Source organism: Falco punctatus (genome assembly GCF_963210335.1).
Source record: "Falco punctatus genome assembly, chromosome: 4".
Lineage (NCBI taxonomy): Eukaryota > Metazoa > Chordata > Aves > Falconiformes > Falconidae > Falco > Falco punctatus.
Window position 1 is genome coordinate 95,863,957 of NC_137583.1, and position 15,453 is coordinate 95,879,409.

At 41.1% G+C, this 15,453-nt stretch overlaps 1 protein-coding gene across 21 annotated transcripts in view; it reads right to left on the bottom strand.

Annotated features, from left to right (window-relative positions):
* Nucleotides 1-709: 709 nt before the first annotated feature.
* ARPP21 (cAMP regulated phosphoprotein 21) overlaps nucleotides 710-15,453 on the bottom strand; it is a 206,354-nt gene continuing 191,610 nt past the window's right edge. For all 21 annotated transcript variants that reach the window (XM_080387134.1, XM_080387142.1, XM_080387136.1 and 18 more), the window contains 2 exons: nucleotides 2,717-2,868; nucleotides 710-1,534 (listed from right to left, as the gene is read on the bottom strand). In XM_080387134.1, the coding sequence (XP_080243260.1) occupies nucleotides 1,277-1,534; nucleotides 2,717-2,868 (410 nt within the window). In that variant the 3' untranslated portion in view covers nucleotides 710-1,276. The remainder of the gene's footprint in view (nucleotides 1,535-2,716; nucleotides 2,869-15,453) is intronic.

A 15,453-nucleotide genomic window follows, 5' to 3' on the forward strand; every position in this document is an offset into this window, starting at 1 on the left:
ATGAATGAAGAATAATTTATCACAACAGGCTGGGAATGTGAGTGAGCATGGACATAACAATGAGAAACACCACAGGAATTAAAAAACCCTCCCAAAATTCTAGAAATTCTGGCACACCATTGTGCTGCATGTTTTAAGAGCCAAACCCCCAAATATATTGTTCATTCCCACTCTTTGACCATGATGGATCAGATTCTGGGGTTGTCACTTTTTTGTTGCAAAATGGCTTTATAGCTGGAGTATGAATAATTGGGTAGAATATGTCTTTGCAGCAGAAGAATTACTGGGTACTGTGGTTGCTACAGCAATGGTCTTCCAGTCAGTGGATGGGATACCATGGGACATCTATGTTGTCTTACATACAACAGTTGCATAGTCTCCTGAAGAAGTAGGACTTAGTAGAGGCTTGTAGCAGTGGTGAACTGCATTTGTGACATTAATGGTCCTAGGGATGGTAAAAGCACAAACATAATTTAAGATGAACTGGTACATCATTCACTGAACATTTTCTGGGTGTCTATGCTACAATTTCTAAGTGGTCTTAGCTGTTATGGTGCTGCACGCTAAGACACAGGTAGGTATGTTGCCTTCTCATCAAACTCCCATAAGCCCATAAAGCATCATTCCCCCATTAGCTTCCCCTGAAACAAGACAATGCAGAACCAAAGGGAAGTTCACTCACTCAGAAACAGAGGAGACCAAGCAGGTGGTAGAAACATGACCTTTCTCCATGAGGTCAAATATCTTTATTGTGATTAAGCACTACAATACAGTATATATCCATAAAAAAACTCTATAGTGTATATAAATTATTCCTTCCATTCAGTAATTCTTCTTTTTTTTTTTGTTTTCATTTTTTTTCATTTCCATTACAGCTTTGGTACAATGTGATTTTATTATATTTTTAAATACTTTTAGCTTCACAAACTCAACACAAAGTACAAAACTAATCCGAATTGGGGATATTACAATCTACACAGTGGTGTCCAGTGGTAGGAAAAAATCTTACCTCAATGAATTCATGTCACTAGCTAAGCTATAAAGGCATACCTAGCAGACATGACAAAAATATGCACCATTAACCAGCAAACATTTTTTTTCAAAATTTATTTTATTTGATTTTTTTACAGATTTTTCCAGCAGCAAATCACTTGAGCATAGTCAGTACTTATGTCCTCAACTGATTATCCTGTTGTATTCCTCTTCATTTGAAGGCCATGAGTTATTTGTCAAATAATGCACCGCTATCCTCGTATATCCACACTAAGCCACAGTGTCAGTACTTGACCTGCCACCCTGCATTGTTAATGCTTGCACAGTTTGTCCTGCAGCTGGCAGAAATAACTGGAACGTTATTGGAGGGGCAGTGTGGGGCAATCAACCGTAGGTTGTTCTGTGGGGCAGGAGGTATGACATTACAGTAGACAGGCATTCCAGTGGCTGTAAGTGTTCCTTGACCTGATTGATTAGGTAGCATGATTGGTTGTTGATATGATTGTTGCGGCAATCCTTGAGAACCCTGGGTCATTGGCACCTAGGCATGAATATGGAAGGGCATAGCAAAACAAAACAAAAAAAAAACCAAAACAAAAACAAACAAAAAAGTGATTAGTAAACAAATCAAAGGTCCCAAGTATCGCTATTTTCCTTCTAGCTGAATTTGAGTATACAACATACTTTGTCAAAACATGCCACCTTCTGATGCTCAGAACTGGTCACATCACTGAGGATTTTATTTGTTGGTGAGGTTTTAAAAAGAAATCCCTCTGTTCCCAGCTGATCTAGCTGAATATGAATTTCTGGGATCAGTGCAAACAGAAAACTCAACCCTGGCATATCTCAGCCATCTAAAACGTCTAAAACCTTTCACTTGATCATTAACCTTTAAAACACATTTTCAATACAGTAATTCTGAAGATATAAGGGGAAAATTTTACCCACAAGCAATCCCCCATTTCCATCTGGGTTGCTGCAGTGTTTTCAGAGAAGCTGAGAGAAAAGGTGAATGGCTGCTCCATCAGTGCCATCTATTAAAATGAATTAGATGTCGCTTAGTTTCCTAACTTTCCAGAGGAAATGGAAGCAGAGGCCGCCTTTCACAGGCTCTTGGCATGTCTCACAGAAACCAGGTAGAAAGTTGGGGAAATAAGTCTGGGTAACTCAAGGACTTCATAAAAATCAGTCCACTGCCTTCCCTCTCCCCAGAACCCAATAAATAAAAATCTATCTGATACAGCTTGTTATAGAAGACACGGTGAGATCCTTGGCAGGAGTCTCCACAGGTGAGTAATTTTCAACAGGGTCAGGCAAAGCCCTCAACTTCATTACAGGCAACAACACTGGACTGACAGGAAAGAAAAGGAAAAATAACAAGAAAAGAACGGTCTTCTGTGTTTTGGTTTTTATAAAATTCATTTTCTTCACAGGGAGAAGTGTAATTCCTTCATAATTCCTTCATTCTCTGTGACATTTTACCTGCACTGCAGGCTGTAATAAACAGCTCATTTGAAGAATTCCCAATACAGAATGAAAATCGGGAGGACTAAGAATACGTAAACAGGAAGCAAAAAAAGATGATTTGACTTAGAAGTGTATTTATCAGGAGGCCTCCTGCCACACGCTGTCCTAATGAAGTAATAAAGACCATTCTGGGATTACAAAACTTAATTTAATTAAGCACTCTCTGAGAAAAGCCGCGTTTATGGCTCCCAAGTACCTGATAAGATGACATGGCTGGATACTGCACCATCATGCCTTGCACCTGGTTTCCCTGTTGATTATTCATCAGGTTCTGGCTTTGGGGTGGCTGCTGCATTCCCATGAGACCCTGGAACCCCTGCTGCTGGTTCGGCAGGACAGGCTGGTAACCTGCGAGAGAAAAGACGTCTTCAAATACCCTGTCACTCGGAGGGCCCAAATTAAAACTGTTCTAAGGAACAACAAATGATCTCATCGTTTCTCCCCACATTCATCAAAAAAGTTGCTGCGTTTCTAGAGAAGCGTTAGTGGAAGAGAAAATTGAAGCAGAATAAACAAATGCTGTGAGCTGACAGCCCAGGCATGCTAACACGAGCAGGCAGTGCACTTTCCTCATGTTCTTCCACCCCGTGGCAGAGACCACCTTGAGGGAGCTCTGACTGCAGCACAGGCTTGTAAAGCCCTGAACAGACACAGGGTGCCCTGGCTACTTCCACAGAGGCAGAACTCCCACTGTCTTCAAGGACACCAGTACTCAGCCCTCACGGTCTAATTGGGTAGTTCTCTTTCAGGTCACGTTTCCTACCTTACCCTCTTACCTTTCCTGTAACGCAGCTCCCTCGCATGATGTAAACACAGAAGGCTTTATTTAATTGCAAAGAACGTCCATATACATACTGTCTCCTATTTGCAAGGATTTTTATGTGATCAGAGCATATTAAGGATCATATTCCACTCTGCTAGTTTCATGTTTAGCAAAAGAGGAAAATCATAAATTAGGGAGCATCTGGTCCCCCTGTCGCTCGGTCGGAACACTGCTGAGACAAGCCACTACGCAGGGCTGAGAAGCTGGTGCTTCTGTTTCAGTCTGCAATTGGCTCCGTGTTCAAAATCACCACAACATTCCAGATTGCTGCTGGGACAGCTTCTCTAGGACTAGCTGAGAAATGGGTAAAGTCTGGATGATCTGGAGGGTAAAGCTGCTAATGAGGCAGAAGCGTGGATGGGAAGTGAAGTGCGAGTGGTGCCCTGCTTGGCAGCAACACGATCCAGCCTGAGAATGAGCCTTGCTGGATGGAAGCGGGCTGGCTGGGTGATGCTACTTTTTGGAGATGAAGGATTTTGCAGAAAAATGGGAAAGATGCAGAAAGATCTTGTCCTTGAAAAATACAGCCAGCCACAGACATTACAAATTTATGAATAATTTCTCCTTAAGACATTCTGTGTCCTTTAGCACTCATATTTTTTAACGTGCAGTTATGCAGTGTGCTATTAACTTTGTAGTGATGTTCTCAGAATAAGCATATTTCAGGCAAAGAATTATTATCAGATGGAGCAACGCTGTGTTATTTTTATATGAAAAATGTGTGTCACGTCTGCTTGATTTATATGCATGAATACAGTACATGGTTCAATATACTTCACGAATTGGAAATCACCACCCGGGTATTACTTCATTATGTAAGAAAAATAAAGTAATGAATGTCTCTGTTTCTGCTGATCTATTGTCAGCTGATAGCCTTTCCTCAAAATCTTTTCTGATGCCAGAGAAAGGCTGGGTAGCTCTCATCAATTTTTTGGCATTAAAAATGCCTTTCCACAAATATGAGATTAACATCTCCAGTCAACTGAGCAAAATAAAAAAAAATAGAAAAAATAATTCTATGAGTGATTAACTTGCTGGGATATAGCATCAAGCATCTCCTAAATGCACCAAATTATTATACATTCAAATTTGCTCTTTTCCTACGCACAAACACAGTGTCAGCATATTTTTAGTCACAAAAAATACCAACATCAGAAGTGCTGTAACTGAGTTTACAGAAGGCTTATACAGCAATAATAAAATCAAGTCCTTTTCTGCTCCCGTATACCAATTACGGGCGGGAGGGGGAGAAAGGACAGAAATAAAAAGTTTAGCACTACTATTCTGGTATTTGCAAGTTTAAGCAGAGATGAGTCAACTGACAGCGGAAGCAGCAACAGATAATTCATCTTATGTCACTTGGAGTTGTCAAAGTAAATCCCAGATGTTGTAATGAACTATAGATTGATGGTGGACCAGGGATCAAGTTGGGGAATACAATCAACCGTCAGACCTGGGCTTACAGGGTTGGACCGTGATGCACTGTCACAGGGTGGTGGACTGGTGCTCTCCAGAAACAGACAGACAGACACCACTGGGGCCAAGTAGAGAGACCTTCTGTTATCTCTAGTAAATATAATTGCATTACCGTTACTTTAGTCAGACTACTGCTAGACTACTGCTGATACTCTACATGTTTGAACATGCAGCTGTCTCTCCATCTCAGCTTTGTCTTCCACATTCTCCAATACAACAAATTCATTACCCAACACAGGCATGACTATCAAATCGAAACAAAAATTTATGGAAATTACTAAGTATCTACCCTTATGCTGAACATGTAGGCATGATCTCATGGGGGTATTACTATAAAATATACCTCTGCCCTCAAGATCTCCTCTGTATTAGCAAACACTGCTTAGTACAATGGCACAACCACTCCACATTGTAGATGCAGGAATACAGAAAGGGTACGGGTTAAGAGCTGAGGTCCACTAGGCTATGGATTATTGTTTTAACAATATTATTACTCTTCAAGGACTTCAGCAATTTCTCCTGCCCATCGGGCATGTGCACCCTCACCCCTGTCCCAACTTGCAGAGTGCTGCTTATACCCCTGAGTGTCAGGAGACCTCTTTCCTACTCCCTCTGCACACCCTTTACAATGCTCTGCCCACACAGAGGGCCCTCAATACAAGCAGAAAAATACTTCCCACGCACTCTAACACAACTCCAATGTGATTAGATGGGAGCAAAGAGGTATTAATGCACAAATCTGATCGCCTTGTCTCCTGAACCTTCTTTGCTGGTAAGGGAAATAAGGTCACTTTTTTGGCCCAGAAGGAGGCACTGTGGTCTCTTGACCATTTGCTCCCTTGACTTATGCACAGAAACAGGGATATTTAAGAAGGTTCCTGGCCTGCCTGCATTCTTGCAAAGATGCTGCTGTCATATCTTCCTCACTTAATATTCGTGGACTTCCTTTTTATGATCAGTACCCTTTGGAATACAATGAAGTAATTGATGTCAGACCTTGATGCAACACCCCAGTACAGCATTTGGGCAAAATCCAGCATCCTCTTCAAGGCTCCGCAATTCTACTGAAGCCACTTCACCTGATAGCAAAGTCTGACCCTTTGCTACGTTAAATATATGAAAAAAGATGTAAGTTCTTCCATTCCATCAAATATAAAAACCTGACAAGGTACAAAAATGTACTCAAACAGTGCAGAGGGGGTAGAGAGTATTAGAGGGTGAACTGATTTCTTTACAACAAGCCCTATAAGCAAGAGGAAAATGCTGTGATAAAACAAAGAAGCCCAAATCCATTCTGCTGAACAGCTTCTGTTTCAGTACAAATGCAAGGGGAAGGAGTTGGCACTCTACATGGCAATCCATTTGAACAAACAGTTCTAAGTATCAGAAACCAACTGCTCTGAATTTCCTACCTCCGCAGCCCAAATTCTGCAACTCTGACTCTGCGTACCATGTAACATTTGAAATGCATCATTCAGCATTTATTGTATTGTATTGATTTCTTCATATGTTTTTGTGCCCTGGCCAGAGAAAGAATGGAGATGGGAGAATTAAGACTCTGCATAGCTGATGGTCTTAATATATCAATGTTTTAGGAATGTTCATGAAACTGTATCATTCTAGCAAATATTTTTTTTTCTTCTTTGAGGACACAGACTACTGGAGATTGGTATTGCCCCAGAATTATTTATTTTGTATACACACACCAGTTTCAATCCTCAATTCAGCTGCCATGCACTTAACATGCTATTTATTTTTCAATGAAACGAAAATAATAGTGTTCTCAATATCTCGGGAACTGACTGCAGTGCACGAAGGTCTGGCATTGCTGGGCAGAGATGGATGTTTTGGAGCTTCACAGGTGTCAAGAAACAAGTGAGAACAGGAAGTGGCACCATACTTTCTGCAGGAATAGTTTTCTTCATACTTGCTCTGTTGCTCATTAGCTTTCATACTACATAAAGTGTAATCCTTAAAAGCCTCTTTACTGTCCCCAGAGAACATACATACGTGGGTTATTTTCTAATGGCAGTACACATCAGATGAACCATCCTATTACTGCAAGCTCCAGGGCCTCTTTACTGCAATTATATCATCCTGCTCTATGTTATCTCTGCTACAAAGGAGGATTTTTTAAATCAGGGCAAACATGAGAGACATTGTTAAACAACCAGAGGAACAAATCGTGCACAGAATTTCAATGAACACCTCAGAGGATAAATAAGCCTTGGATTGCAGTCAAAATGGAAGAGGCCGTCATACCATGAAGGTAATTCTCTGAACCTTTACAGCCTGTATCACCATGCTGACAGTCAGCTAACTTAAACACCCCAGGGGGAGAAAGACTGCATGAAAGACCCAGAGATGTCTTAATTTCTTAATGGGGCTAGGGAGCTCAAAAGACAAAGCACAGAGGTTACACCTCTGCCAGTAATGTCACCCAGTGGTGGTGATTAAAGCGTATTTGGTGCTCTGCTGGCCTCAGCATACATCCTTCATGAAGAGTACATCCATGTTTGAGGGGCTTTTTTGTTGCTTATTCTAGATTTGAAGCATACATTAGCAAGATAGCTTTGCGATACGTGTATCGGCACTCTCTGTAAAGAGTAACCAGCACTTGGGCTGAAGAACACGGCAGCCTGGCCTGAGTCGCTGCAAATCTTATCGTACTCTTGTTGCGTTCTTATTACTTCAACAGAGTCCTTGCATCTAAGTCCATCACATGCAAATGCAGAAATCCACAGCGGTTTTGATGTGAAGTAATTTGAAAGCTCATCTGCTCCCTTCCCACTTCACTCAGTGCAGTGCTGGGAGAAGCCGAGCCGTCGCCACCAGTAAATCCAAAATGCCAGTACCTTGGCAACACGCTGCAGTGGCTTAGGCAAGTAAAGCCCAAAAGAAATTCAAAAGGGAAACCTCAGCAGGGCTAACTGGGCTGGATGTGATGCTACACAGATCTAGTCGTGCTCCTGCTCACCCTGCAACTACTGCACCACCTTTGTGGTGCCCTATGCACGCCTATTATAGACCAGGTCAGCCTCTGCTGCAACTGCCACCAGGAGCACCAGGAAGAGACTGAATTTGAGCTCCCATGGAAAAGCCAAGGGGAGTGAGCACCACTTCTGGGTGCGGACACAAAGGAATACCCTCCGATGTACTGAAAACAATCTAACGGCAGATTCTGCACCCAGCCCCATGTGCTGTGCTCATCACAGGGGCCTACGTTTGAAGAAGACTCCCCAAAACTGATAAGACCTGAGAAGAGAGCTACAAAAATGATCCAAGGTCAGAAAGTGCACCTCTGCCTGGGAGACCTAATGATCTCACTCTGCTCAATTTATTCAAAAGATGAAGAGGTATCTGCTGGCGGAGAGTTCTTGAACAGAATAGAAAACGGTGTAATAAAATTACATGGTTGGAAGATAAACCTAGAACTGTTCAGATTAGAAAAAAAAATCAAAGTTTCAACAGACCTTATAATTAACAAGGGGGCAATTTACCCAGAGAGGAAGCACATTTGCTATCACCTGAAACCTCTAAAACAAAGATGGACAGCTTGCTAGAAGATATTCATCGGTTTAATAAGAAGTTCTGGGAATAAAGAGATGATTATAGTGAGCTCTGTGTCCAGTATTATTCAGAGCATTAAATTACATGTTCCAAACTTGAAATACTTATGAAAATGTTAGCCACTTAACTCTTAACACTTTTCCTGTCTTCCAAGGAAAATGACTAATCTATTGCTTGTGAGACAGGATCTCCTGCCCAGCCTCTCCTCCCTGTGATCACACACTGGCAATGCCACCCAATTCCTTCTGCAGGGAGAGAGTTCATCTGTGCATGGTGGATATTCTAAGGGCTATTTCTGGCCTATTTTAGTGTACTTTGTCCTGGCTGGAGTAGTGTCCAGTAGGTTCTGTAGGCTGAAGAACATGATCAGTACCTATTCCCACAATTTTGCTAAGGTTACATTTTCCTTTACTTTTCAAAATAAGCTATGGGTAAAGTACTGAAGCGGCTAGATGTAGCTTTTACTCTATAATCACAGAAACTTACAATGTCCGTGATAAGTTACTACTCAGAAAAGAAAAAACGTCACTGTAAAACTACAATTCAGTCATGCACACATCAGTAAATTTGGTAGTTTTTGGCAACTCACTTCTTTGCCAAAAGCTCTGAGCTGGTCCATTCCAAAGTATTTGCAAAACTGGAAGGAAGAAAAAAAATGAAGCAAGCAGTTTGGCAAGATCAAACACTGTGCCTTAGAATCACAGAATAGAATCATAGAATGGTTTAGTTTGGAAAAGACCTTTAAGATCATGAAGTCTAACTGTTAACCCAGCACTGCCAAGTGCACCACTAAACCACGTCCCTAAGCACCACAAAGAACCTTTTGATTCTCAGACACAAAATGTTATCTGTAAAACACAAGGAAAGGAAGCCAGGTTGGGGAACCTTGCGTTTAGGACAGTTGGCCAAGCTGTGGGAGGTATATACTGAAATCCCTTCCCAGCACCACTCAGAGCAGGAATTTGAGGCAAGGGATTTCTAGCTGGCAGAACAAAGCCCTTCCTGCTACAGGCATCCATCTGTCCCTCCTGCTGACGTTCCTTACCTCACATGAGACATTCAAGTACGGAATTGCAACCAGATGTTTCACCTCCTACAATGAGCATCGTCATTACCAGCTACAAAACCTGCCCATATACTGCCTGCTCTAGAGGAGTGCTGATCCAAGGCGTTGTGCTCAGGCTGTTTTCTCACGCTCAGCTGTTACGTGTTAGATTTGGGTGGCTGCTGGGGAAATTGTCTGGTTATTTTTTTAAATTATGCAGTTGGTCATTACCTGGACAGTTTCACCGCAAATGATGGACTAAAAGTCTCATGGAAAACATAAAATTAAGCTTTAAATTTAAGCTGATTTTGATTTTAGCCTCACCCCAAAGCGTCTCTGCAGTTTGGAATATTCTCAAACAAGACACACTAATGTCTCCCTGCTGTTATATCATTTTCTGTGTGAGTCTGAAGATTTAAACTGCATCTTGTGCAGCTGGAATCCAAAACAATTTGTAAACAATTCTGTAGTTTAAACTTGGATCTAAAATCCAAGGCATGCTGCAAACCAGATCTGCCACAGTTGATGAATCCACTCCTACCATGCCTGCTTTCCTTCTCAAATACACATAAAAATGTCTTGACCTAGTAAGATATTTGGGCTTTGTGTTCCACTTGAAGGCATCACAGATAATTTATGGGCGTGAACTGGATACCATGTGAGCTAGAAGGACAAATATGTAATAACTGAGTGCTAAAAGTCCATCCCTTTCCCCTCAAAATATAAGACCATGCCATTATTTTAATTAGTTTTCACACACAAACAAAGGAAAAAAACAAGAACAGCTATGCCTGAAATAAAAGTCTTCAGAAGCAACAGATAACTTGGAGGTATGAGGTGGCTTATAATACACATAAAACAGCACATGTGGCACAGACCACACCAGCATACAGACTCCTTCCCCGTGGCACTCCGCAAGCTCAGACCCTCAAAAATAAGAGAAGCCTTTCACATAAGCGGCTTACAGTTTGGCTTCTTTCAACTTGGGTAAAAGCACATCCCACTCCAGCAGTACAGCTTGCAGGGGAAAGCATGGGGTATTATGCTAGTTTTGTTTTCAAAATTTAGAACTAATGACATCAATTCTTTCAAGTTGTGCGAGACCAAAACAATTTTTAGCTAATGGCACTCCAGCTACATTCACTGAAAACACATAACACAGTAAATACACTCCTAAGTGACCCGAATAATTCTCTGCAGAGTTGGGGTTATAAAACTGCAGGATTTTGAACTTAGAGTCTTGACACATAATTGCTGCCAGAATCGTAGCTCCCTGATCCCTAAATTTGCCACAGCTTTGCTAAGAGTACATTCATGCTTCCTGAACCTTGTAACAGACGTTTGTTGGCAGACCCACAGAGAAAGAGCCATATTCAGTTGCACCGAGAAACTCAGCAAGACGTATGAGCATCAGAGATATGAGCCAGTAAGATTTATTATCACAAGAGAAAGAAGAAAAATACTGGTTAGAGGACAGCTTGTCTGTCTTCCCCACCTCTCTTTTTCTCTCTGGTTTATAAAGCTACAAATCCCACAAAATCAATAGGGCAAAAATATCTCCATCCAGCTTCTTCTTTTGAAATTTGGAAATCTGCTGCAATTCTGCATTATTTCAAAGCAACCTATTCATTTTATTTGGTAAAAAGTGCCAATGAAAATACTCTGATATACAAGACTTTTTTTTCTGGGTAACAGCTCTGAAATCCCCCATCTGGCTACTTCTGTCCAACTGCTGGAGCAGGACCTGTCTTCTCCAGCTGAACTGCCCCTCCCTGTCCTCTTCATTTATTCTTCCTCGAAAAGCTATATAAAATCCTGGGTTTACTTGTTTTGGAACCCTGGGGCTGGAAGAAACCCAAAGCACAGAGCATCTCAAGAAGGGATGGTTTCATGTGCTACTTGAGACAACACTACCAACCGGGGGCACTTCTCAGCTGCTAACAAAATGGGAAAAAAATTAAGGGAATAAGGCAACTCCTCTAGCAATGCAAACCCTCCCCATTCAAAAGCTGTGCAGGCTCAGGGCCTCACAAATCTATTTTTTAACTCTGCTTGTCCTGTATAAACCAGAATAGGTACATCTTTACAAAAGCTAAGAGAGAGCGCTTTGTTCACAGACTTTCCCAGGAATAGTCACTGCTTAAAACAAATGGCCTCTTCTGGGTGGCAGAAAGCTCCTGTTATGGGGGTTTAGATTATGCCAATGAGAAATAATGAAAGTTATAGTGTATAGCACACATGAGACTTAAAGCTTCTTACATGTGAATGAAAAACCCATCACATTTTCTTTTACCCTTTTTCTATGATGCCAAGTTCCAACTGCGGGAGACAAGGAATAGCATTACCTTTTAAAAACCATTTATATGCATGCTTGCTGTCCCAGGAGGGCAAAATGTTTTTGCAAAGAGCACTGAACTGTTATTTAGAGCCTTCTACTTCAACATCCAAGCAACTACCTTTAGGGCAAACATGCAAAATCATGGATACAATGAATTTATGGATCACTTAAAAATGCATACCCACCCTTCAGTTACTTTTCCACACCTTGAAAGAGTTGTTTTAAAACTCAGTGACCTCACTACCAAGCAAAAAGGCCTAGACAAATAAGAGGTATGATTAAATACTTTCATTATGTACCTAATGAAATCACATACTGTAACATCTTCTGAGACTAAAATTTTAATTAAGGCAGGCTGGCATTTTGGCTTTCCCCCCCGCCCCTGTCCCCATAAGGTCAAACAAAAAGCTTATGTGATAAAATTGCATGAGAGCACTCCTTGGAGACCTGGCATTATTAACAAGAGCATGAAGAAGGGCACAGTCGAACAGTTCAAAGATAAACGATTGCATTCAGTTTACTTTTTGCTATCAACTGGAGAACCTGAGAACTGTTATTTGACAAGAAATGTATATAAATAAGCATCAAAAAGAGCTTGGATAGATATGAATATAGGAGATTCAAGGTTGGGGAAATGTTCTTCTGCAGTTTAAAATCTGGATCTATTATTTTACTTCTCTGCTCAAAGGATTTCCAAATTATAGGGACAGCTTTAAGAACAACTTGCTACCAGTAAGTGGCTTGAGGCTGAAAATAAACCTGTTCTTGCTGAGAACCTAAAACCATGTCATTATATGACACTTTAATCACTTATTTTATTCCCTTTTCTATACACTTTTATTTTATGGTTTGAGACCATTTAGCACTGCTCCTGTTCTTCAAAAGCTACGACAAAAATTATTTGCTCTTCTCCTTGAAGATAAACCTGAAGATAAATGGAGGGGCATCTCTCAGACACGGTATGTAACTCAAAGCTGCTGTGAAATTCAGAAAAGAAAATTCTATTTTTAAGACAAAATCCTTCTATCTCACTTCAGTAAAAATATAGAGGGAACAGCCAGCTGCAAGCCAAAATAATTGCAACACAATAATGCAGGGCTCCATTACAGCAGCATAATTCTGGTAAAGCAGCTGATCCAGGATCTTGGCACTTACCCAGACCCTGAAGCCTGACTTAAATGCATTAACCCAAAGTATGTGCAGCTGTTTTGGTAATCTGAGGCTTCTGCATTTTATTGGAGACAAAAAAAAGCCCCAAAAACAAAAAACAAAACAAAATCTCACTCAGCCAGCAAATGACACAGGTGATATAGAGAAAGGAGGAAAGTATTTATTGCTTTCGAACTAAGCTAATCCATGGAGTCACGTGAACAGGGTTGGCAGCTCTGGGGAGATGGGCTTTGGAATGCATTTCCCTTTGGCCAGCACAATGAGCGAGGTCTACACTGGAGTGATGTAGATGCCCAAAGCCAGCTGAGGTGCCTGCAGGGAGGTTACTACAGGACCTGGAAAACATTATTCTGAGTGGGGTGAAGCCTTTTCATCCCCATAGAGCTAAGCCACTGAAGGCAGATATTGCAAGCTGGTGCGTGGTTCTCATGACATCAGGGAGGTCCCAAATAGTACTAGGGAAAAACTAAGTATAGTCCTTCTGCTCTCAGCCCCTGCCTGCCAATCCCACCGATGTTAACAAGGGTTAATGCAGATCCACGGGCAGGCCAATAGATCATTCTGGAGAATTTGTGGGTTGCTCTTAAGAGACCTTACTGCTTAAAGACCAAAACAGATGTATATCTAGTCATAGCCCTTACTATGGCTATAGACTGTTACACTGCTGTAATCTGCTGCAATTCCTCTTTATGGGATTTTTGATTAGCTAATATACAGATAAAACACCCATGTAAAAACTCATTAGCGTTGATAGTAAAATTCCTTTGGCATATGACATGCTGTAGGTCTTGCCTCATATTGAAAAGTGGTATCTAGAGAGATGCCCCTCCTAGCAAAACATTATAGTTTTCATTTAGAATGACTACATGACATTGTGTTCAGGATTCTGCTGAATTCAGAGACAAAGTGTCCATACATTCTTGCAGAAAAACTGTGTTTTCTTGAAAGCTAAGATTCACAGTGAACTGTGAAGAAATGAAGCATATGATATTTTTTTTTACTATTTTTTTTCAGAAAAAAACCCCAAAGCAATAGCTTTGGCTGAAGACTGCAAGAACAAACTGCTCTTTTCTCATCTCTCTACCCAGAAAACTATATTTTGCAGAACTGCAAAATGTAACCTTTGTTACAAATGTATTCATTTTTACATGGGAATATTTTTCATATGAAATGGAAAATTCCTGTAGTTCAGGGCAGGAATATCAATGCTGTAGCTGGTACAAACTTACACTTGGTATAAATTCAAACCTTTATAAAAAAAAAATGGCACTAGCAACTCTTTAGTATACATACACATACACACACACACGTGTCTGTATCGGTGGAAGCAAATATCAGATAACAAGGAGAGCTCAAAAACTTAAATAGTAGCCTGTTCATTGCAATCACTGGGCTCTAACTTAACTGCCTGCTTTAACGGTGGGATGCAGGGCACGTGACAGTTCCAGATTGCGTGATGCAGCGGTCCAACGCAGGGCTGCCCGGGAGAGTTCATATAAATAATGAAAACAGTCAAGTAACATCAACTCAGGATAGTTCACTAGAGAGACTTTGTGATTGCATTGGAATGATTTCTTCACCTGAGTCAGGTGGCAATATGATCATTTTCCCCACCGAGTATAACAAGACTCGCCTTTCCAAGGACAGCAGACTTAGAGCTGTTATTTCCAGCCAAAAGTACCTGCAGACATGAGTAATGGGGCTCAAGATACAGGATGATCACAATAAACGTCCAAGTTACTGATAATCAGCTAGGCTACATGAACTGACTATGCACAACTGCTCTGTGCTGAATGCAAAGCAAAGCAGGAGGTGGGTTAAGCCTTCGTGCATAAAGCAGTCTGAAAGCACATATGGTCGTAGCTCCTTAAATGAACAGTACCCTGTACAATACTCCCTGTATGTACCTGTGTGTGTGTTTCCATTCTGTTATATAAAACAGTTCCTGGCTATAGCGTAACAACTATTTGCAATACGCATTGGTTGTGTTAGCAAATACATAAGAACTGTGTGTAACGTGACAGCTAGCCATTCCAGCAAAACTTTGATTCAAAAAAAAGAAGGAATACAAAATCAGCAGGATCAGATTTTCCATGCAAGCTTTAACCCACAGATTCACTGAATTTCAGCAGGTTCACCTCTATGTTACAGGAGTTTGATTTTTCTGGATTGCCCCCAAATAAATAACAGCAGGTGTGAGCAAATAAACTGTTGATCCCCATTTATTGCTCTGTAACTTAGCTCTTGATATTCTTGAAATATCTACCAGCACAAGCCCAGGCTGAATCTCTACCATGCCAGCTACCACGCAAACTCCAAGGAACGGCTCCAGTCCCTGCACTGAAGATAGTGCATTCCTGAACAGGCAAGACAGCTGTAGATGGGAAAATAAGCACCCAGGAGAAATAACTTGCCCAGAGAAAAACAGCAGAACTGCACAAAACCTTTCTGGAAAATACACCAAAATGTCTGTCCACTGCCTTAAAGAGCACTAGTGCTTAGAGCCCCAGC